Here is a 22,647-nt window from a genome sequence, read left to right on the forward strand (position 1 = left end):
ATTTACAAACACTTACTAAAAAAAAAAAAAAAAATCCTAAAATAGCAAACCAACAGTAATGAAAAATACCTGTTTCTTTTGCCCAATGCGATGAGCTCTAGCCTGTGCCTGAAGATCATTTTGTGGATTCCAATCAGAATCGAATATAACAACAGTGTCAGCAGAGGCTAAATTAATTCCTAGACCCCCAGCTCTTGTGGAAAGTAAAAAGCAGAAATCCTATAAGGAATTATAAATACACAAGATTTTAAATTATTCCAACCTGTGACTATATAATCAAACTGAAACTAATTTTACAGTTGATTTTCTGAATTTAAAAAGTATTTTACCAAAAAACCTGAAAATATGTTTCAAAAATTAATACACAAGTGGACTTCAAAAAATTCATGAAAAGAAAATGGAATTAAAAAAATGCCAAAAAAAATTGAAATTCATGCATATAGTCTGTAAGAACAAAGAACTTTTCGGGGCCAGCAGTTAGCATAATGGCTTTGTCGCTGGACTCCTATGTAGTCGACTGCGGTTCAAGTTCCAGACCCAGTGGCTTAAACTCACATCGGGAGCGTGTGCGTGCGCGCCCAAGATCCCAAGAGGAGAATGGAGAAGGTAATGTGGCTTGGCCATCCACCCTAGGAGGTGATTTCTCACTTTCTGTCTCTGTATTTCTGGCAAGTGCACATGCCCTATAGCAAAAACCTCTCAAAAAAAAAAAAAAGAAAAGAAAAAAGAGCAAAGAATTTTTCAAAGACTCTTCTTACACACCTATCACAAAACCAATTCACAAGACAAGACTCTAAAATACAAATATAAATGGTATTAACAAATACCAAATTTAATACATTTATTTCTGTTGAAGAAGAGGGAATAGAACAGATGAGTGAGGCTTTATATTTTGTCTGTGAATTTTGTTTCTTTAAAAAATGAAAGGTAAGGTATACACACAAAAAGAATACAAAATAAAAGTGGACTAGTTTATTTCAAAGCAAATTAACTTCCATGCTGAAATAGTATTGATAAAGGTAAAATCACCAGATCTGACATAGAATAGTGACTTAAAATCTCACTGACTGATCAAAACTGGTTATCACTAGTAAGACTCTTCTTTAACAAACTACAAGTAGGACTAAAACAAAATACAATGAATAATATTATAAAAATAATGGCTATAACAAAATTATTTAAAAATTTTAAAGCATTCATACCTCTGATCCATCAGCATTAAAATGATCAAGAGCTTGTTTCCTCAGCTCCCCTTTTATTGATCCATCTAATCGCTAGAACAAAACACATTAAAATACAGCACATTAACCAAGAATAAAAAATGAAAAATTAATAAAAATCAATAGTAAAATTAAGTATGAGGATGCAGCCCATTTTCCTTGTTAAGAAAATATGAGTAAAAGGTAATTAATCAGGAGTGTTAACAATGCCTAGCTAGACATTCTGTCTCTTGTCTAAATTCTCAACTACTAAGACTGTTTTACCAACAGTAAAGGTAGCATCAGCTGACACCACTCTACTTGACTCAATGTAAGAGCTACGTTAATGAACACACAGCTGTTTCCAACCACCAAACAGCTGTTTCATGACATGATGTAGCAGTACTCTTTTCTAATATATTTCATCTTTTAAAATGTTGATGTGGGCCAGCGGGCGGCACGGAGGTAAGGCAGCTGGTTCCCACAAGGATGACTATGCGGTTCATATTCCAAACCTAGCTCTAGTACTGGGCCTGGCAGCCTGAATGTCATTTTGGACCATGCGAATGCATCCCCAAAATCTTGAAATGAGAATGTTCGAAGAAAAGAGGATTATGGTGTGGCCATTCCTAGAAAGTGGGAGTGTCTCACTTTTCCTCCCTCTCTCTTTCTGTCTCTCTCCAGTGAGCTCATATGCCCTTAAAAACAAAGAGGCCAGCTGGTGATGTGGTGGTTAAGGTACTGGATCCCACAAAGCCAGTCACAGTTTGAGTTCTGGACCCAGTGGCTTGAAAATCACATTGGGCTAGTATGCATGTGTACCCAAAATCCAAAGAGGAGAATGGAAGAGCAGGGACTGGAGGGTAGTCATTGCCCTGGGGGGTGATTTCTCACTTTCCCTTTCTATTTCTCTCTCTCTGGTGAGCACACGCAACCTATGGCAAAAAAAAGAAAAAAAGAAAAGAAAAGAAAAAGAAAAAGTGGTCAGCTTATTATTATCATTATTATTATTATGGTTAATAGGTTATAATCCAGTTTAAACACTGATGAAATCCATAACCATACTGGGCTGACAGTATTAGTGTCACCTGAGATGCAAAAACACATACTTATCAAGGTCCACTCTAGACCTCCCAAATCAGAAACACTAGGGAGGAATTCAACAAAAGCTTCCAGTTAATTCTGATCCATGCTTAAATTTGACAGTCACTGATATAAGGTACTGTGGCTTTAGTCAAATAAACTCCATTTGAGTATTTTATTCACTGGGTGTCTTAGACAAGTGATCTGATGTTTCTCCACATAAGTTTCTTTTTTTAAAAAAAGAACTATTTAATTTTATTTCTTATTATTAATTTGATATAGTCACGAGAGAGAAAGAGAAAGCAAGCTGCCAGGTCTGGGACAAACCATGGTTGGCCATGTGGGAGTCCACTGCCCCAATCACGATGCCACCTGCTGGCCCCTCTCCATGTCAGTTTTATTCTCAGAAAAATGGACATAATAGTGCATAGGACTACAGAGCACAGAGTGAGAGAAGGTGGGAAACCACCTTGCAATTTATCTTACATATATTCAGTGATTATCAAACATTAGGTATTACTTTCACTTTAAATAAAAATGGCAATTATTTTATAATTACTAAGTGGTTATAAATTAAAAATAACTGGCCTACTACGATTCATACATTTAACTGATAGATTAAACTAGTATCTTCTATGTAAACCTTTACTTCACTAATAAACAAATTTTAGCTGCAGGAAGAAAAACACAAGAAAACATTTGAAATAATTTTCTCAGTGGCTTTTGTTAATGTAAAATGGTCTAAACTGTCACCTATATGAAGTAGGAAATCTTGTCTAAAAATGAAAAACCACTGAAATAGTTCTGTTTCGATTTATTTTATAAAATAAAAATTACAAATAGTAAAAGCCTTAATGATAATAGTATATTGTTTATTACAACATGGTCTAAACTCTTGGGTCATTGAAAAAGTCATGACCATTTTTTTTTTTTGAGAGCTTCTTGCTATACAGTGTTTGCACTGGCAGGAGAGACAGAGAAAGAATGCAAAAAATCATTCCCCAGGGAAAAGGCAATCCCTTCTCTCACTGCAATCCCTTCTCCTCCCTAGATCTTGCACATGCACGTACACGCACCCAGCATGAGTTTCAAGCAGCTGGGTCTGGGATTTGAACCGTGGTTGGCCATGTGGGAATCCAGTGACATAACCATTAAGCCATCTGCTGTTCCCTATGATGCAGCTTTGCATAGAAAAATATGTAATGACTTTTCTGACAACTCAATAAAATAAAGTTAAAAATGGTTATCTCTGAAAAATGATCTAGAAACAAGAGATAGGCAGAGAACTGGTGCTTTTAAGCACTTCTGTACAAATTTTTGGTTAGACCAAAGACACAAAATAATCTGTTTAAAAATAAACCAACACAGGGACCAGCAGTTAGCCTAATGGCTGTGTCACTGGACTCCCACGTAGGTGACCGCAGTTCGCGGCCTAGACCCGGCGGCTTAAAACTCACGCATGTGCGTGCGTGCCCAAGATCCCGAGAGGAGAATGGAGTAGAAGGGATTGCGTCGTGGCCATCTTCCCCGGGGGGTGATTTCTCGCTTTCTGTCTATCTCTCTGTCTCTCTCTGTCTGGCGAGTGCACGCGCCCTATAGCGAAAATCTCTCCAAAAAAAAAAAAAAACCAACACAGAGCTAGGGGAAGAATGAAAGAAAGGATGGGGGGGTGGGCAACAAAATGGTAAAGGGTTTCTTTCTGATGTGATAATAATGGACCTCTTCTACTTTTCCCCCTAACTGACTATATTATTTCCTCAATCATATTTATATCCCTACATACTTCTCCTTTGCATTCATAGACTCTATCAAAATTGTAATATTTATTTACTTTTTTTTTTGGAGAGGTTTTTGCTATAGGGCGTGTGCACTCACCAGACAGACAGAGAGAGACAGAGAGACAGAGAGACAGAATGTGAGAAATCACCCCCCAGGGGGGATGGTCACGCCGCAATCCCTTCCCCTCCATTTTCCTCTAGGGATCTTGGGCACGCACGCACACGCGCCCAGCCTGAGTTTTAAGCCACCGGGTCCAGAACATGAACCATGGTCGACTACGTGAGAGTCCAGCGACATAGCCATTACGCTAACTGCTGATTCCCAATATTGTATTTACTTTTAACCACCTGTCACACCAGACTGAAACCTCTAGAGTTTACACAATTATCACTACTACTGAAGGATTTTTGCTTGATAAATTACCATCAGAGTTTATAGTCTGGTGTATTTTTTGCATTCATTGAATCTCGTTATTATAATTCTACGCTTACACTTAATTCCCTACCTACACTAAATATACGACATTTATTAGCTATAGCATACTATATATTATATATTATATGTATAACTGAATGTATGATATATTCCTGGCACATAAAATTGCCGTAAGAATAATTATTAGATGTAGAGTGCTGAGACTAGCACCCACCTCTAACATTAAACACTCATCAATGTTAGTTTTAATTATACAAAATGAACTTTGATTTAAATTTCAATAGATGACTGAAATATAAGCCTATTTCAGTCTTTGGTATCTTCCCTAAAGTTATCTGGTTTTATTCAGCCAAGTACACATCAGAATAACAACGAACACAGCAATCATCATAATCCACAACTGTCCAGGCATCAATCATAAAGACTGCTGGCTGGCTGCCTCCGAGTACAGCTTATATATAAAGTTCCTTCATTACATCTGTTCTATCATGGAAACTCTGCCTTACTCCAGTTTTAAATATGTAAACCCAGCATAAGAGAGAAAAAATTAAATGAAAATTAGAGAAAAGAAGGAAATATTGCTTTGTTGCCAGATAAAAGTTCAAAAAAGAAAGGGGGGAGGGGAATAATGAGAATTATTTAAAGAAAAATTAACAGTTTATATAAAAATCTATACTTCCTTTACAAAATAATTTCAAAGATAATTCTGTAAAATATGCTCAGGAATTAGATGACATTTAAAAAAAGAACAAAGATAATAAAATGCTTACTTGAAAGGGGAATTGACGGTATTTCAAATATTCTGCAAGTATATCTAACATCCGCACCATTTGAGAAAAAATAAGAACTCGATTGCCTCGTTCTCTTAAGCGAATTAACAGCTTGTCAAGAAGAATCAATTTTCCGCTACTACGGATTAAGTGCTAAGGAAACAATACATTAAGACCATTAAAATGCATTAAAAGACACAAATGATAAAAGTGCTTCACTTAACACTTTGCCTGCTTTCATTATTATAAATTGAGATTTTAAATTTTCATAGTATTGAGTGAAAACTATGTGTTTTCCAAATTTCCTAGGACCTTTACTGTTTTGCTTTTTGTCTTAAGCCTAAAGACACTTTAGGCTTGCTACTGAAGACACTGTTGCCACTCAGCACCTAGGCTTTTGCTATTTGCTCAGGGGGAAAAGTAATATATCATGTAATTTGCCAGTTAGTATACTAATTCTCCAAATTATCTATACCAAAAAACAAATGTCCTAGAAGCAGAAACCATTAAACTAATAAAAGTTTAAAAAGACTAAGCAAACACATTCTAATGTAGTACATACACTGATCCTACCCCTCAATGCACTTCAGTGACTAGATTGCACTGTGCCTTCAAACCTCTGATCTGTCTTCCAAAAGTGATGGAAGGGTAATGTCGGAGGTCAAGATGTCATTCTTTACACCACAATTTGCTGAATCACAAATTCAGCATATTAACTCATTAATCAGTGACTTTTTCCCCCCACAATTATAATATTACTAAGGGATTTTTACTAGGTAAATGACTGTAGCCCATGGGTTGAGACCTATTTTTAGAATATTGATCAAAATATTTAGATAAATAAAAATTTTAAAGCTTTCTTATAAAAAACGAGTCATCAAGACTATCATTTAAATGCACCAAAGAAAACTTCTAACAAATACATTTAAAGCATTGTGTCAATTATATTTAAAACTGAAATAAACATTTTCTAGAATTTTGCTTTACCACATATTTAAAAATTCTTACTTGTAAGGCCTCCTGTTTATTATAAAATTCATTATTATCAGGTGGTTTAATGAGGTAGCAATGGTTACAACATTTCTTTAGCTCCATCATAATGTTCAAAAAGCCTGAGGTACTGCCCTTGGAACCTTTGCTGAGGGCTTTGTAATTCCTAGTTAAAATCCACCTTAAAAAAAGAAGAAAAAAGTTTAGTAGCAATTACCTGGACATATTTTAAAATCATTAAAATCAAGAAAAGTGATGTAGTACTACAGAAAAACTGCACCATTTTAAATTCACAATTATATATATAATCAGCCAGATAGGTTTATAAAAATCATGAGGACGTGGGGCTGGCAGGTTGCATAGTGGTTAAGGCGCTACTGGACTCCCACATGCTCCCAACAGTTCGAGTCCCAGACTGACAGTCTGAAACACACTGTTCATATGTGCAGGCGTGCCCAAAAATCCCAACAAGAGAGTAGAGAAGGGACTGCAGTGTGTGTGGCCATCCCCCCAGGGGGTGATTTCTCACTTTCTGTCTCTCAGGCAATTATACATGCCCCATAGCAAATATCTCTCAAAAAAGAAAAATCATGAGAACACATAACTTGTTACCTGCATTACACAGTAAAATCTCAATGTAACACACTGAATATAGTGAATTAATCCACTCTTCACCCAAAAAAAGATGGTTAACTGTATTATCTACCTTAACTTGCTGATACATTTCATTGCATCAGGCAGCGAATGAATTCAGTCTTCTATATACATCTAAAAAAAACTTCAAGGTTTAGACATGCTGCCTTTTCTAAATTACAATGATCCAATATATATTAGGTCATTGGGAAACTCATGTCATATTTTCCTATGTTTTTCTATGCAAAAATGCATTATGACTTTCCAGACCAATATATGCCATTTTTAAAGAAAAATCCTTGGTACTATTACTCCAGAGTACATATATATATAACTTTTCCTCTCACCATGACTTACTTTGTATTCACCACCTTTCATTTACTTACTTTTAAAAATTATTTAATTTGGGAACCAGCAGTTAGCGTAATGGCTATGTAGTTGGACTCCCACGTAGTCGACCACGGTTCACGTCCCGGACCCGGTGGCTTAAAACTCATGCCGGGCGTGTGTGCATGTGTGCCCAAGATCCCAAGAGGAGAATGGAGGAGAAGGGATTGCGGCGTGGCCATCCCCCCTGGGGGGTGATTTCTCACTTTCTGTCTCTAATGTCTCTGTCTGGCGAGCGCATGTGCCCTATAGCGAAAATCTCTCAAAAAAAAAAAATTATTTAATTTTGGGACCAGCAGTTGGCGTAATGGCCGTATCACTAGACTCCCATGTAGTCAACAGTGGTTCAAGTCCCAGACCCTGTGGCTTGGACTCATGCTGGGCACGTGTACGTGCATGCCCAAGATCCCAAGAGGAAAATGGAGAAGGGATTGTGGCATGGCCATCACCCCTAGGGGGGTAAGTTCTCACCTTCTGTCTGTCTTTCTGGCAAGTGCACACACCCTATAGCAAAAACATCTCAAAAATATTTTAGTTTTATTTATGATTATTTTTTAATTTGCTATATAGGGAATATGTGCTCACCAGAGAGAGAGGTTCAAAGTGAGAAGCAAGCTGTCAGATCTGGGACTTGAACCACGGTCTCCCACATGGGTGTCCAGTACCTCAACCATGCCATCTGTGGCCCCTTCCTTTTTATTATTATTATTTTTTAACAAGCTTAATCCTTGAAGAGAGATAAAGTTCCAACTACTTAGTGTACATATTCTTTTATTACTAGTTTTTAACACTAGTTTCCAGCATCACCATGAAACTGGACTGAAAAAAAATGTAATTGATGGACAATGCTTACCCCCGTCTAGAAATAACTTCTGATTTCTCTACAAGTGATACTACAAAGCCTTTTACAGAAATTTATGGCACTATTTCATTACATTACCCAAAAGTAGCTTTAGTTCAACATCCACGATATAAGACTAGCTCTGGCAGGTAATTATTTCTACTTTTCTAAACATTCCATAAATAAAAAAGTATTACTTTTTTTTACGTTTTAGATTTTTTTGTTATAGGGCACTTGCACTAACCAGAGAGGGAGAGAGGGAAAGTAACTAAACAATCACTCCCAATGGGGAAGGCCACACTACAATCTGTTCTCCTGGAATCTGTGAAATACTCACACACACACATGTGCCTGGCATCCTTTCCAAGCCATCAGGTCTAGAAATTTAATCGCAGTCAGCAATGTGGGACCCAGCGATTTAAGCACCATGCCACCTGCTGGCCCCTATGTTTTCTTTTTTTTTTTGAGTTTTGTTTGTTTGCTATAGGAAACAAACTTGCCAGGGAGAGAGTGAAAGAAAGAAAGCGAGAAATCACCTCCCAGGTGAGATGAACATGCCGCAATCCCTTCTCCTCCGTTCTCCTCTTGGGATCTTGGGCACGCATGCATATGTGCCCGGCATGAGTTTAAAGCCACCAGGCTCGGGACTCAAACCTCAGTTGACTTCATGGGAGTCCAGTGACGTGACCATTACACTACATGCTGGCCCCGCCCATTTCCTTTTCTTTTTTTGAAAGAATCCCATGCCAAAATTAAGAGTATCACCATTTGTACTACAAAATATATTCTTGCCATAAATTAAAGCCTGGATTTAAACAAGCATCTGGATCTACTTACCAATCTATAGGAAATACTGGGCATATGTTTAACTACTACACAGGGACATACTATGGAAAGTCTAGACTGTGGAAAAAGTCTACAAAATAACTTTCTTTCAAGTAAATGTTAAGAAAAAAGAACAAAAAGAGGTATCTATAGATTAGAGATTTAAAGAAAAAAAGTCAATTGTCCCATGTGAACCTCATTTCACTGTGGACTCAAATAAATTTAAGAAAAAATGTTTGAGAAAATAGATAAAATCTAGACATCAATACTGAGACTCCAAGTACTTGTAGGACCATATCTCATTTTTTGCAATAAAACATTTTGGTAGATAAAACTCATTAAGATGAGGTTTCCTTTTGGATTTTCTTGAAAAGTGTTACTAAACAAATCTTGACATACAAAGTGAACATAAAATATGTTTGCTAGTATTCTTTAAAAGCAGAGAGTTAGCCAGTGGCATGGTGGTTGGAGCGGCTGAACCCCACATGGCCAATTGCATGGTTTAAATCCCAGACCCAGCAACTTTAAACACATACTGGATATATGCATGCATGTATGTATACTCAAAGTCCTAAAAAGAGAAATAAAGGAGAAGGGATTGTGACCTGACCATCCTGAGTGAGGGTATGCTTTCTGGCTCTCTCCCTCTGTCTTTCTCTAGTGTATGCACCTTCTTTTTTTTTTTTTATTATTTTTTGGAGAGATTTTAGCTATAGGGCATGTGCGCTTGCCAGACAGAGACATAGAGACAGAAAGCGAGAAATCACCCCCCCAGGGGGGATGGTCCCGCCGCAATCCCTTTTCTTCCATTCTCCTCTTCGGGATCTTGGGCACGCACGCACATGCGCCCTGCGTGAGTTTTAAGCCACCGGGTCCGGGACACAAACCGTGGTCGACTACGTGTAAGTCCAGCGACATAGCCATTACGCTAACTGCTGGTTCCCAAGTGTATGCGCCTTGTAACAAAGTTTAAAATATAAAAATAAAAAATAAAAGCAGAGTTGCCTAAAATTTTGTTGCCTCCCCCCCCCAGGCGTCTCAGTCAATTATCATAATTATGTAATAGCTTAGTACTGTGGAAATCATAACACTTAAAAAGGATCTCTTTATAAGGTAACAGTATGACACCTAAGAAGAGATTAATAATGTACTGGAAGATGAATTATTCTTAAATTATACATCACCCGTAATTGCGGACATGAACGTTAAATTTCTCTTTGCCCCGTTAAGCTTAAGAATAAACCTATTCTAAAATTCTAGATTTGCTACTGCTCCTAGGGAAGGTGAGGGAACCACAATGAAGACAAGGATGTTGTGGGTAGTTACAATGAAATGTTAAGAGCATGTGCTCTATGTACAGCTTACTTGTAATATTGTTTCTGTAGAGCACTCATTTCCATTCTTAAAATCTGTTCAACCTTGGCAGGAAGAGATTTTTCCACATCTTTCTTAACTCGGCGCAACAGAAATGGCTCGAGCTCCTTGTGGAGACTTGCATAACCATATTCTCTCCCTTTGCCATGTTCTTCTTCAAAATCTTCCCAGGAAGAAAACCTTTAAAATTTTACAAAATGAAACAATCACTAAAAAAAGTAAAATTACATATGAGATTTTTCATGGCACTATGTCAACAAAACACAGATTTTTAGAAAATTTTAGTTGATAGCTTTTGAAAAAATCTCCCTCAAGACCTCTACTGTATATATGTCTCTACATATGTAATATTAATTATGTATGTTATATATTATAAATATAATTAAGGTAGAATATAAGTAGTGACATAAGTTATAAATCTCCTTGAATTAAATGAATAACACGCATAACGAAGAATTTTCAAGTATGACAGTGATTATCACTAAAGTATTTCACAGAAAATACCATTTTAAAATTCAGCAACTACTGAAAGAAAATACATACATGATCTTGGATAAGTTACTTAACTCATATAGTCTAGTTTTCTTCATTTAGAAGATGGGATTACCAGAAGTTTGTTGGTGGTGCTACTGCTACTATTAAATATAGAGAATTGTATTGTTTCTGTTTTAAAACAAGGTGTGCGTATATATATATGGCTTTTGCCAAAAGGCACATGCACTTACTGGACAGAGACAGATAGAGACAGTGCGAAATCACCCTCTAGAGGGGATGGCCACACCACAATACCTTCTCCTCCTGGAATTTTGGGTACGTGCGCATACACCCATGTCTGGTGTGAGTTTCAAGCCACCAGGTCCAGGACTTGAAGCACAGCCAACCATTTGAAAGTCCAGCACCTTAATCACTATGACACTTGCTAGCCCCAAAAATATATATTTTGAACATGTGCAAAATCAACTACTATAATTTAGGATAAATGAATCAAGTTCATTTAGGTACAAAATAGAAAAACTCAAATACTCTTATAAAATATCACACCCAATTTCTTTTTCCATTCTTCTTCTTCTTCTTAATAATCTGTGATCTAATGTTTCGGCAATAAAATCTCTTGATGGCCTTCTTAACTGCACTAATTATTTACCTGTGAAATACTGGCATACAAAAGTATAATGAAAATTACACATTTCAAATTTGTCTTACTTTTCTGGCATAATGAAATGTAGCAAAGACCAGAGTTCTTTCAGGGAATTTTGAAGAGGAGTTCCAGTGATAAGGAGACGATGATTGGATTTAAAATCTATCAAGGTTTTATACAGAAGAGAGTCATCATTCTTTAATCTGTGTGCTTCATCAACACCTATAAATGCCCAATTCAGACCTCCAAGGAAAGCCTTAAAAAGAACAGAACAACAGTTAGTATTTTGAGAGAAATGGAATTCAAAATTTAGCCTTGCATTACCTGAACTCAAATTAATAAAATAGGGCTAAATTAAAAATATTTTTCTAATTCTCAGGTAAAGCTTTATTCCAAGATTTATTGGAATCCTCAAATAACTCACCATGCAAAATAAAATTCCTTCCTTGATTGATTTAATACTAGAAAATAAGGTGCATATCAAGTCAGTTTGTACTAGCTTATATATTAATAAAGGAAAAAAACCAGTAGCACTATTTAAAAATGTCACAAAGGATTTTTTAGCCTAAGCCTGAGACTCTCTGTGAATATCAATTTGGAGAAACAACAATACAAATTAGCACAGTGTCTTACTCCAAACATAGGTATAATTCACGCCATGATTTATAATGTACTATAGATATCTAATGTATGAACTTGGGTCTCTGACTTAAACAGAGATGGGCCTGATTATCCTATTTAATAGCTGGATAGCCTTTAAAAAGTTCATTAAACTCTTTTACACTTGATTTTTCTTTCTAATGAAGTGAAGATAACAAATATAAAGTAGATGGCAGAATTAAATGAGACTGTAACTATAAAGCATTTATTTTCTTTGCCTAGTGGTAGCTTAATCCTATTAGGCATCTTCTCTTTAAAGAACTTACAAATTAATAAACACTATATATAACAAATTGGTTTCATGTAAGTGAAAAGTTAGCAAACATTTAGTAAAAAAGAAAAAGATGTTAAATATTTTAGACTTTGCACATATGTGGCTTTCTGTCAGTCAGTCTTTCTATGACCCTTACAAGTTACCCTCTGAATTTCTTCAAAATGTAAAAATCCATTCTCCTTAGCTTAAAGGTGGCTAAAAACTTAAGCTAATGGGCTATAACTGTACTTTGCTGATCCATAATTTAAGTTCTCTCATCATGTCCTCTCCTGCTGTCTGAAGCGCATGGTAAGAAAATAACCAAGTCAAACAAAGGATGTACACCAAACAAAAGTAGATAGATAATACAAACCTTATCCTTCAATAAAATTTCATAAGTTGTTAACAGTATGTTAAATTTTAACCGTTTTGTCTGGGGATGCATCCATTCATGAGTTCTTATCTATTAAAAAATTTGAAGGACATTTTAAGACAAATATAAATCAAAATTTTACTTATATATCGAAAGCAAAATTAAAATTCATTCAAAACACAGAAATAACTATGTTTATGTTTACACAAAATATTCATTATATAGTCCAACTGCAATGTTAATCTTACCACAAATAAAATGTAAATATCATAATGAAGCAAGCAAATTTTCAATACACGCCTTTCACAAAAGTTCTCAATGAAAACCAGGTGTTAAGCCATTTAATTATGTAACATTGATGGATGAAATATGATGACTGGCGTTTGCTTTGTAATAACTGGCAGAAAAGTAGTGGGCAGATAGATGTACAAATAAAATGAAACTGGCAATGAGTTAAAAGTGTGAAACTAGAGATGGGAACATGAAGATTTCATTATATTGTGCTTTTATGTACATTTAAAATTTTCCATTAAAAAAAATGATAAAAAATTATATATGAAAGAACAATAAACCCAAACTGATTCTTATTAGCAATTAAACATGAACTGAGCATGTATTTGTGGCAAGATCTATGCTAAAAATTAAGACTACAAGAAAAAAGAAGATAAAATATACATCCTCAAAAACAAGTAGGTCTAAATTTTAATTTACGGGGGAAACAACTTACCATGTTTCTACTGTTAATGTCACCTAAATAAACTACAGCATTCATCTGAGAAGCCCATGTTTGAATCTCCCTTTGCCAGGAAGTGAGAGTGGACAGTGGTACTACTAATAGAAACGGTCCATATAACTGATGTTCATGAAACAAATAGTTCAGAAATGAGATGGTCTGTATTGTTTTTCCAAGGCCCATTTCATCAGCAAGTATGCAACTGTTTCCTCTACGAAGTTACAAAAGAAAAAATCACATATGCAATAAAGATTCAGATATACAAACCTTGTCACATCACATTTACATATTTATTGGGTTGTCCTAAAAGTCATGACATATTTTTTTCTATGCAAAAATGTGTCACTTTTCTGACAACCCAATATATCAACAGTTAAATTAAGCTGATAGGTATTATATACAATATATCATTATTACATATAAATAACAAATATAGAGGTATTAATCTGAAGATTAAGCACTAATAGTACAAGAAAAGTAAAGGAAGTTTATTATTTTAGGACAAAAGAGGCTTAAAGGAGAACAATATTATCTTTAATCAATTACAAAGCAGAGAATAAAATTCATCAATGGGAGTACAGGCCAGATATATTAAATAAAGTAATAAAAGCACGTAGAAAAGACATGGGTGAAAAACCATAGCTGAAGTGAAGCCTTTCGGAAAGTAATGCACATCCATGAGTGGGGGAGGGGCCATCAGAGAGTAGAAAAATAATAGAGGACTAAATGGGAAGAAGTAACTGGAAGAGAAAGAAATATTCCAAGAACAGCGTGGAATGGAAATATATATAACTTCTCATTTTTAAACTGAATAAAACACATTAAGAACTGCAACAATCAAACAAGTTAAACTCAAACTCCACTGGATTTTTTCTTTAGTATGTAATAAGTACTGTTAACATAAACTAAAGAGTACAAAACCTGCACATAAAATGCCAGTTTTATCCTTTACATTAATGGAAATCTTTTCTGAATCCTTTATTTGTAAAATTCTTACTCTCCCAAATTAAAGAGATGCTCCAAAACATACTTACTTGCACCAAGAGTGAGCAAGCCAATTTAAACCATTCAGTTGATAATCTCTTAATTCTAAACCCTCATGTCCTCCAATATATGGTGGCTGTTTTTTCAGGGCTACAAACCTTGGCCTTTGTTTTAATACCTTTAGTAGAAATAAATGTTGTTAATATGCAGAATTAAGTATGAGAAGAAAATACCAGTTTTACCATAAATTATAAAATTTAATCTAAAATGGGGGCTGACAGGTGGCTTGGTGGTTAAGGGCACTGGACTCCCACATGACTCACTGCAATTCAAGTCCCAGACCTGGCAGCTTGCTCTCTCTCTCTATCCCTTTCTGGTCAAATTGAAATAAATTAATGAATAAAGTTAAATAAAATAATTTAAAAATATTTTTAATCTAAAATCAAGCTCAGATTCCATAATTCAAACTGTATCTGAGGATTCAGAGGAAACTATTCTTAATTACTCTTAAGAATCTAGTGAAATATTTCACCCTTCCCTCAACAAAAATACATGAGAAAATTAAGTTCCTGCCAAGATATGTGGATCTCACGTAGTTCATAAGCAAAGGCTATTTTAAATTCATTCATCACCATTGCTCTAGTCGTGACCTAGAAATAAACCATAAAATTGGCTTGGCTTCTCAATTTCTGATTTTCAAATTACTATTCTGAATTCAATTAAATCTTATAACAAATTCTAGTATACAGATGATTAGTCTATCACAAGTAGTATTTTTAAGTTGAACTATGAAGATTTTGAAAGTACTAGGCAAAGCACTCCTGGATATTTTCTTACAATCATGCCCCATCTCTCTTTCTAACAAACTGGGACCAGCAGTTAGCGTAATGGCTATGTCGCTGGACTCCCACGTAGTCGACCGTGGTTTATGTCCCGGACCCGGTGGCTTAAAACTCACGCAGGGCGCATGTGCGTGCGTGCCCAAGATCCCGAGAGGAGACTGGAGGAGAAGGGATTGCGGCATGGCCATCCCCCCTGGGAGGTGATTTCTTGCTTTCTGTCTCTCTGTCTCTCTCTGTCTGGCAAGTGCACACGCCCTATAGCAAAAAGCTCTCCAAAAAAAAAAAAAAAAAGAAAAACAAACTGCTGCTACTTTTTAAATCAAACACATACACCTAGCTTTCAAAGAACTTTCCCTATTTGATCCTTCCAACCCACTCCTTACAACAACTACTATCACCACCACTTTAACACAGTGCCCTGCACCAGGGATAAGAGACAATGCCACATCTCAAGTCACATGGCAACCACAGAAACTATGAGCCTTAAGATCTATCAACCAGGAAGTACTACTCTCCCTTAATCTACCTGAAGTCAAGATCCAATTTCTATTTAAGTTTATAATATTTACAATGCACAAATATATTTTTGATAATAAAAAATGTTAAATACTCACTTTGCAGTCTTTAAAAGGAGTGGTTTTTGATTGGTTCCTGCTAAAATACTCATCAATGCATGCTTGAAACTTTTTGGAAATGAGGGCGCCGTCCTCCCAGCTGCATTCAGAGTACGGAAGGCCCTGCCACTTGCAGTAATAGTCAGGGTAACCAGCTGCGGACTTCTGATTGGAATGAGCTGTAAGACGGGGGTATTTGTTTTATTGCACATTTACTATCAGAGCCATAATTCTTAAAAAGGGCTATACAAAAAAACTTGGTCATCTAGTTTACAGTAGTCTCCTTTTGTAAGAGCAAGCTACCATATTTGATAAGTAGTAAATTCCTATATTTTTTCAGATTTTAAGTATAAATAGATGAAAGTTAAAAAAAGATGAAAGTTTAATCAAAGTCATTTATTACTAACCAATTATACGCTCCACTATTTGATACTGTTTATGAAGATCATCTGTAAGTTCTTGTTGGCAATTATAATATTCCACATCTTCTGGGGAAGCATTTTTCAACCTGAAAAATTAACCCAAGAATAAACTTCAGAATCTCCCCAAAACAACCCACCTTCCAAACACCATCTACAATACAATATCTTCCATTTTGCTATTTATGTGAGCCAAGTTTGAATGATGAAAAGATTCAAACAGAAAGCATAATTCATTTTTAATTAAAAAAACATAATTTATAATGAATGATACACTTTGTCTGTGACTATTACTAATGAGAGGTTTAGATACAGCTAACCCTAAGAGTTTTATAAAAAGACGGAATACTATAACATCTATAAATACTTAGCTTAGGCGATCATTTAACCCTTGACTATGCATTCCTTAGGCACAAAAAAGCTTAATAATAATCTTTGCATTACAAAAATTAAATATGGTATACAGCACCCTTACCATCTTTTTGTTTCCTGATCTTTTTTTTTATAATTATCCAATTTTTTCATTCCTCTAACATTCTGCTGCTTAAGGGTTTCTTCTGTTTCCCAAGTGTTGTGAATATGAGACCATCCTTTCCATTTAATTAAATACTGGATCTCTCCTGGCTCTTTGTTTTTTTCAAATCCTGCATTTGGGTCACCATCTGCTTCAACTGCATAGATGGTTGTAGTAGCACCAGTAGCTGAAAGCAAAAGCGTTAAGACCTTTCATATAACTGTTATATAACTATTTTCTTTCAACTTAAAATTTTAAGAATGCAAAAATAAAATATTTACTCTCTTAAATAAGTATCAGGATACAGACATTTCCAGAAATTACATTACACGTTAAAAAAAACTCAAAATTTTAGAACTAAAGGATTATCTAATTCAATCCTCTTAAGTTTTACAAACTAGAAAAAAACACAAGGCCAAGTAGTACGTACATTAAAGATCACATACCATCTTACAATAATGAGTGGCAGATAACTGGAAATTAAATTAAAAATAATCTTTATAGAAACCAGGAGATGGCATAATGATTATATCGCTGGATTCCCACGGTTTGACTCTGGGACCTGGAGGCTTAAACTGACCAGGGCACATGTGCATGTGTGCCCAAAATCCTAAGGGAAGAATGTAGGAGAAGGGACTGCAGTGCAGCCATCTCCCCCATGTGTGGTGGTGTCTGTGTGTGTGATTTCTTGTTTTCTGTCTCTTTTGTCTTTCTTGCTCCAGTGAGCACACGCACCAAGAGCAAACAACCCCTGTCTAAAAAAGGGAATAAATGATCTTTAAAAACCACATACAAAAATAACTAAAAGTAATCTACATACTTTTAAAATAGAGGATAAAAATGAAAAACAAAACAATCTGTGAAACTGTAAGTACCTAAAATAGCAATATTTTTTAGGTAGAAATTTTCTGGAAATTAGATACATGAGTTAAACAGAATGTGTGTGTGTGTGTGTGTGTGTGTGTGGTGTGTACATATATATATATATATAATTTCCTTTTAAGTTTTTGCCATACGGCGCATACACTCTGAACAGAGAGAGGGAAAGTGAGAAATCACCCCCCAAATCGGGGAAGGCCACAGCACAATTCCTTGTCCACTCAGGATTTGGGGTATGCACAAACACACGCCTGGCGTGAATCTCAAGCTGCTGGGGCCTGGGGCTCAAACTACAGTTGACCATGTGAGAGTCCAACACCTTAACCACTACACCACCTGCTGGCCTCTAAGCAATGTATATTTTCATACCAATGAAATAAAAGAAAGTCAATTACTTCACATTTATTAAAAATCTTCAAGAAATACTTTAGTAAAAATTACTTGAATCAGTAAACAATAAATATTTTAAAAATACCTCCTTTTCTCCCAACTCTACAATCCATAAACCTTTCTATTGTTTCAAATTCCTCTTCCTCGGGTTGAGGAACATCCTCTCCACAGACTTCCAGTAGGTCATCTGAATCGGTTTTCATTTCCTCGTCTTCCTTATAGCTAACGTTGACAGTTGCTTGGCGACGAGAACTTCTTTTATCATTATCGTAATCTTCTTCATCGTCATCATCCTCAGAAGAATCAATCTGTCTCTTTTTTTGTCCAAGAATCTTCTTTCCATTTTTTGACTTAGATCTAAGAAAGGGTGGAGGGGGTGGGAAAGGAGTGTTTTACATTAGCATAAAACAAGATTTAGGAAACTATACACCAAAAAAAAATAAATTCCATAACCAACCATTTTCAACATCAAATTGAGAATATACATATGTGTAACACATACTCACCTATTTTGAGGTTTTCTGCTTTTGACTTTGTTTTTTGGCTCATAATCAGATTCTGTTTCATCACAGCTGCTTTTATCTCTCTCTTCTTCAGATTCTGAATCTGACCCAGACTGAGATGGTGATCCTGACCCAGACATTTGCCAATCTTCACTGTATAAGAAATTTATAAAGTATTTTTATTTATACTTAAATAGCAAATTTTCTCTAATAAGATATAAAAGTATTCCACTTAATATTGTTCTTGCTAATGCTAAAAGTATTAAATGTCTGTAAATAAGAAAAGCAATGGGAAATTGTCTTCATATATCTCTCATAACTCCAGTTTTGTAAATCATTTGGTAATACCTCAATGAATAGCAAATAAATATATTTTTACTATGGAAGAAGACATGCTAATTTAGAGTAACAAGGCTTAATTTTGAAAATCTTGTATAATTATTACACTAGACCCCTTCAGAAGAGATTATAATCCCTTCTATTTAATTTTCTAAAGCCTGTGATTTCTAAAAACATGTCTTTTAAGACTGATTTTTGAAACAGTATGTGTAGACTAAGTTTAAAATACAGTACAGAAAATGTAAAAACAAAGCAAAACAGTACAACAGAATCATACTAACCAATATTTGATGATTAGCAAACTATTTTTAGTCTATTTTATTTCAATCAACAAGCAGAGAAAAATATTGGATGTACATGTTAATACGTTGCTATAAGATTCAAATGTAAGATCATATTAAATTATGTATAATTGGATTGAGCATATCTAATCTGAAATGCAAAATGTTCCCAAAATCTGAAGCTTTCTGAGTGCTATCATGACCTCACGTGACAGGTCAGTCAAAATGCAGCAGGCACAACATACAGCTTATTTAGCATCCCTGAGGTAAAAAGTCCATCCCAGCTCCCTTGTATGCAATATATCTTTTCTGAAGTTGGCCAGATTCCCAACACAAATGCACATACAAGGGTAATAAAATGGTACATGCGGAGGCCAGATGTGCCCCTATGGTGGGTTTCTTCTTCTGCCCATATGGGACAGAGACCTACGTGTGCTACTTAACCATTTTGCTTGTTTCTGCTTATTTTATGCTCTGTGGTATAACGATACTATTGAAAATGTTTCAAAAGGGCATGTAAACACCCCTATGGGTAGTAAGTGACAGACATTTTTGCTTGTTTGCTTTATTTATTTATTACGTTTTTGCCATATGGTGCATGATCTAGCAGTAGAAAAAGAGAGAAAGAGAGAAATCACCTCCCAAGAGGGATGGCCATACTGTAATCCTTTCTCCTCCATTCTCTGGAACTTTAGACATGCACATGAACATGGCCAGTGTGATTTTCAAGGTGTCAGACTTGGGAGTTGAAAACTTGGGACTTGAACCATGGTTGGCCATTTGAGACTCTAGCATCTTAACCACCACACCATCTGCTGGCCCCACTTTTGCTTTCTGATGATTCAATGCACACCAACTGCTTCATGCATGAAATTATTTAAAATATTATATGAAATTATCTTCAACTATGTACATAAGATACATATACAATATGTATATATAACCCCAAACCTAAAATAAATTCATAATCCAAGATACTTTTAGACTGAAGCATTTCAGATAAAGGATACTCAATTTGTACTATATCCTGTTTTAAAAACTGCTTTCTGTTTCACTGCTCTGCATTTCTTCTATCAATTATGTTATGCTGATGATTATAAGTAAGCACATATGATAAAATCTAGTTATGATAAAAACATAATAAGAAAAAATTCTTTTTTATCTTGAGATCTTTCCAGGATGTGCACATTGGAAGTAGCAACAGGCAGGACACATTTTAAATAGTCTCCACTTTATACTTTTTATCCTATAGATCATTTTTATTTCTAAACAAGTCTACCCATTCCATTTTTTTAAAATAGTATTTGCTGGGGCCAGCAGATGGCACAATACTTATGTTGCTGGACTCCCACACAGTCAGCTGTGGTTCCAGTCCAGGACTCTACGGCTTAAAACTCATACCGGGAACATGTACACATGTGCCTACAATTTCAAGAGGAGAAAGGATTGCAGCATGGCCATTCTCCCTGGGGTGATATTTCTTGCCATCTCTCCAGAAAGCATATGCACTTTATATAAAAAATCTCAAACAAACAAATAAATATTACTTGCAGAATCTACACGAAGTCTAAAAATGAACAGGCCAGTGGTTGCATGGAGGTGAAGGCAACTTGATCCCAAATGCCCAACTGTGCAGTACAAGTCCTGGACCAGTGTGGCCTGAAAGTCACTCTGGGCGCATGCATATGCATACATACCTAAAATCCTGAGAGGAGAAGGGAGGAGAAAGGATTGCAACATGGCTATACACTACCCCCATGAGGGGTGGGGGTAATGATTTCTTACTTTCTCTCTCTCTTCGGCAAGTACACAAACCCTATGACAAAACTAAAAAAATAAATTCAAAAAACCAACCTAGGATCAAGTAGTGAGCACTGAAAATGCAACTGGACCTACGTGGGCAAGGTCCTGCGACCTCCCTGAGCACACCATAAATGTCCTTCTGCCTGCGATTTAGGCTGGATGAGACTAGGTGTGGATCGAGCATAAAGACCCTACTGGGTATACCAATCTGTTTGTCTGTCTGTCGCAGCTTCTCTTTTTCATGGAAGCAGCAAAACTTTAAAAAAAAATATATTTCAGTGGAAGAGATACACAGCTGATAAAACACAGCAGTTAAAAGGCAAAGGCATATCCAAGGAAATTAGCCAGAATGTAGCACAGCAAGGGATTAAACACACAGTAGAGCGTTGTTGCAAGCAGATGGAGTGGCAGTTACGTAGCTTGACTCCCACATGGCTGACTGCTGTTTACTGGACCTGGGGGCTTGAAACTCGTGCTGGGTGTGTGTGCATGCATGTCCCAGATTCCTGGGGGAGAAGGGATTGTGGTATGGCCATCTCCCCGAGGGTTGATTTCTTGTTTTGTTTTTTTTTTTCTTTTTATCTCTCCACCCACCACCCCCACTCTCCCAAAAGCACACGTGCCATAAGGCTAAAACCTCTACACAAACAAACAAAAAAGAAACAGTAAGATTCATCAAGTATAATAAGCTGGATGATCTGATATGTATCTATCAATAGCAACACCAGAGAAGTTTATAAAATGAGAAAAAGAAAGTATCCAAAAACACAGTAACTGGATTTTCATAAACTAAAAAAGATATGAATCTTCATATTAAAGATATATGAATTCTATGGGAAAAATCCAATCTGAGGCATACCAAGGTAAATGTGTGAAATATCAAAGGACACATAGAATAATGCAATAATGTTGAAGAAATGAGAGGAAAAAAATAAACTATTTAAGTGTATACAAATTAAGAATTTGAAGGACACTTCTTCCATTTCTTCCATTTTTTAACTGCCAAAGGGCACATGTGCTCACCAAAGAAGCACTAGGAGATTGAGGTAAGAGTGGTGATGGGGTTTGAAACTGACACAGTCATGCTGCAATCTCTTTTCATCTCTTCATCTTTTTTGGGATTTGGGGCACAAAACGCACAGGCACCTGGTCTCGTGTGTTTGTTCAGGCCGCGAGGCCAGGGATTCAAACTGTAGTCAGCCACATGGGATCCAGCTCCCTTAACCTAAGCCCACAAGGCCAGCCTTGAAGTACTCTTAATACTTTCTGGGTTACGATTGAACAATAAGATAAGTTATAGTGCATATCTAGTTTTTTACAGATGAAGTAAATTTCACATAAATATGACTAATTAAGGATAGTTGTTCAAATAAATTAACAGAATCACTCAAACTCAAAAAGGCCCTGGGGCCAGCCCTACAGTGCAGCAGTTAAGTGCTGTGCACAGGCAGACAAATCCTACTTGGCGAATCATGATTCCAATCCTGGCCCCAGTGGCCTGAAAAACACACTGAGGCTGTGCGGGCAGGTGTGCCCAGGGTGCTGATGGGATATAGAAACAGAAGAGAGGGGACTGTGCATGACCGTGCCCCATTGGGCACACTCT

At 36.0% G+C, this 22,647-nt stretch overlaps 1 protein-coding gene across 2 annotated transcripts in view; it reads right to left on the reverse strand.

Moving 5' to 3' along the window:
• CHD1 (chromodomain helicase DNA binding protein 1) overlaps positions 1 to 22,647 on the reverse strand; it is a 96,289-nt gene that overhangs the window by 32,583 nt on the left and 41,059 nt on the right. For both annotated transcript variants that reach the window (XM_027774068.1, XM_006154154.3), the window contains exons 5-18: positions 18,622 to 18,771; positions 18,201 to 18,472; positions 16,808 to 17,033; positions 16,321 to 16,421; positions 15,914 to 16,092; positions 14,508 to 14,635; positions 13,468 to 13,684; positions 12,741 to 12,830; positions 11,520 to 11,710; positions 10,308 to 10,496; positions 6,275 to 6,437; positions 5,267 to 5,419; positions 1,203 to 1,274; positions 70 to 219 (exon numbers count right to left, since the gene is read on the reverse strand). In XM_027774068.1, coding sequence (XP_027629869.1) covers positions 70 to 219; positions 1,203 to 1,274; positions 5,267 to 5,419; positions 6,275 to 6,437; positions 10,308 to 10,496; positions 11,520 to 11,710; positions 12,741 to 12,830; positions 13,468 to 13,684; positions 14,508 to 14,635; positions 15,914 to 16,092; positions 16,321 to 16,421; positions 16,808 to 17,033; positions 18,201 to 18,472; positions 18,622 to 18,771 — 2,281 coding nt within the window. The remainder of the gene's footprint in view (positions 1 to 69; positions 220 to 1,202; positions 1,275 to 5,266; positions 5,420 to 6,274; positions 6,438 to 10,307; positions 10,497 to 11,519; positions 11,711 to 12,740; positions 12,831 to 13,467; positions 13,685 to 14,507; positions 14,636 to 15,913; positions 16,093 to 16,320; positions 16,422 to 16,807; positions 17,034 to 18,200; positions 18,473 to 18,621; positions 18,772 to 22,647) is intronic.

This window comes from Tupaia chinensis, unplaced genomic scaffold (genome assembly GCF_000334495.1).
Source record: "Tupaia chinensis unplaced genomic scaffold, TupChi_1.0 Scaffold000396_1, whole genome shotgun sequence".
Classification (NCBI taxonomy): Eukaryota; Metazoa; Chordata; class Mammalia; order Scandentia; family Tupaiidae; genus Tupaia; species Tupaia belangeri.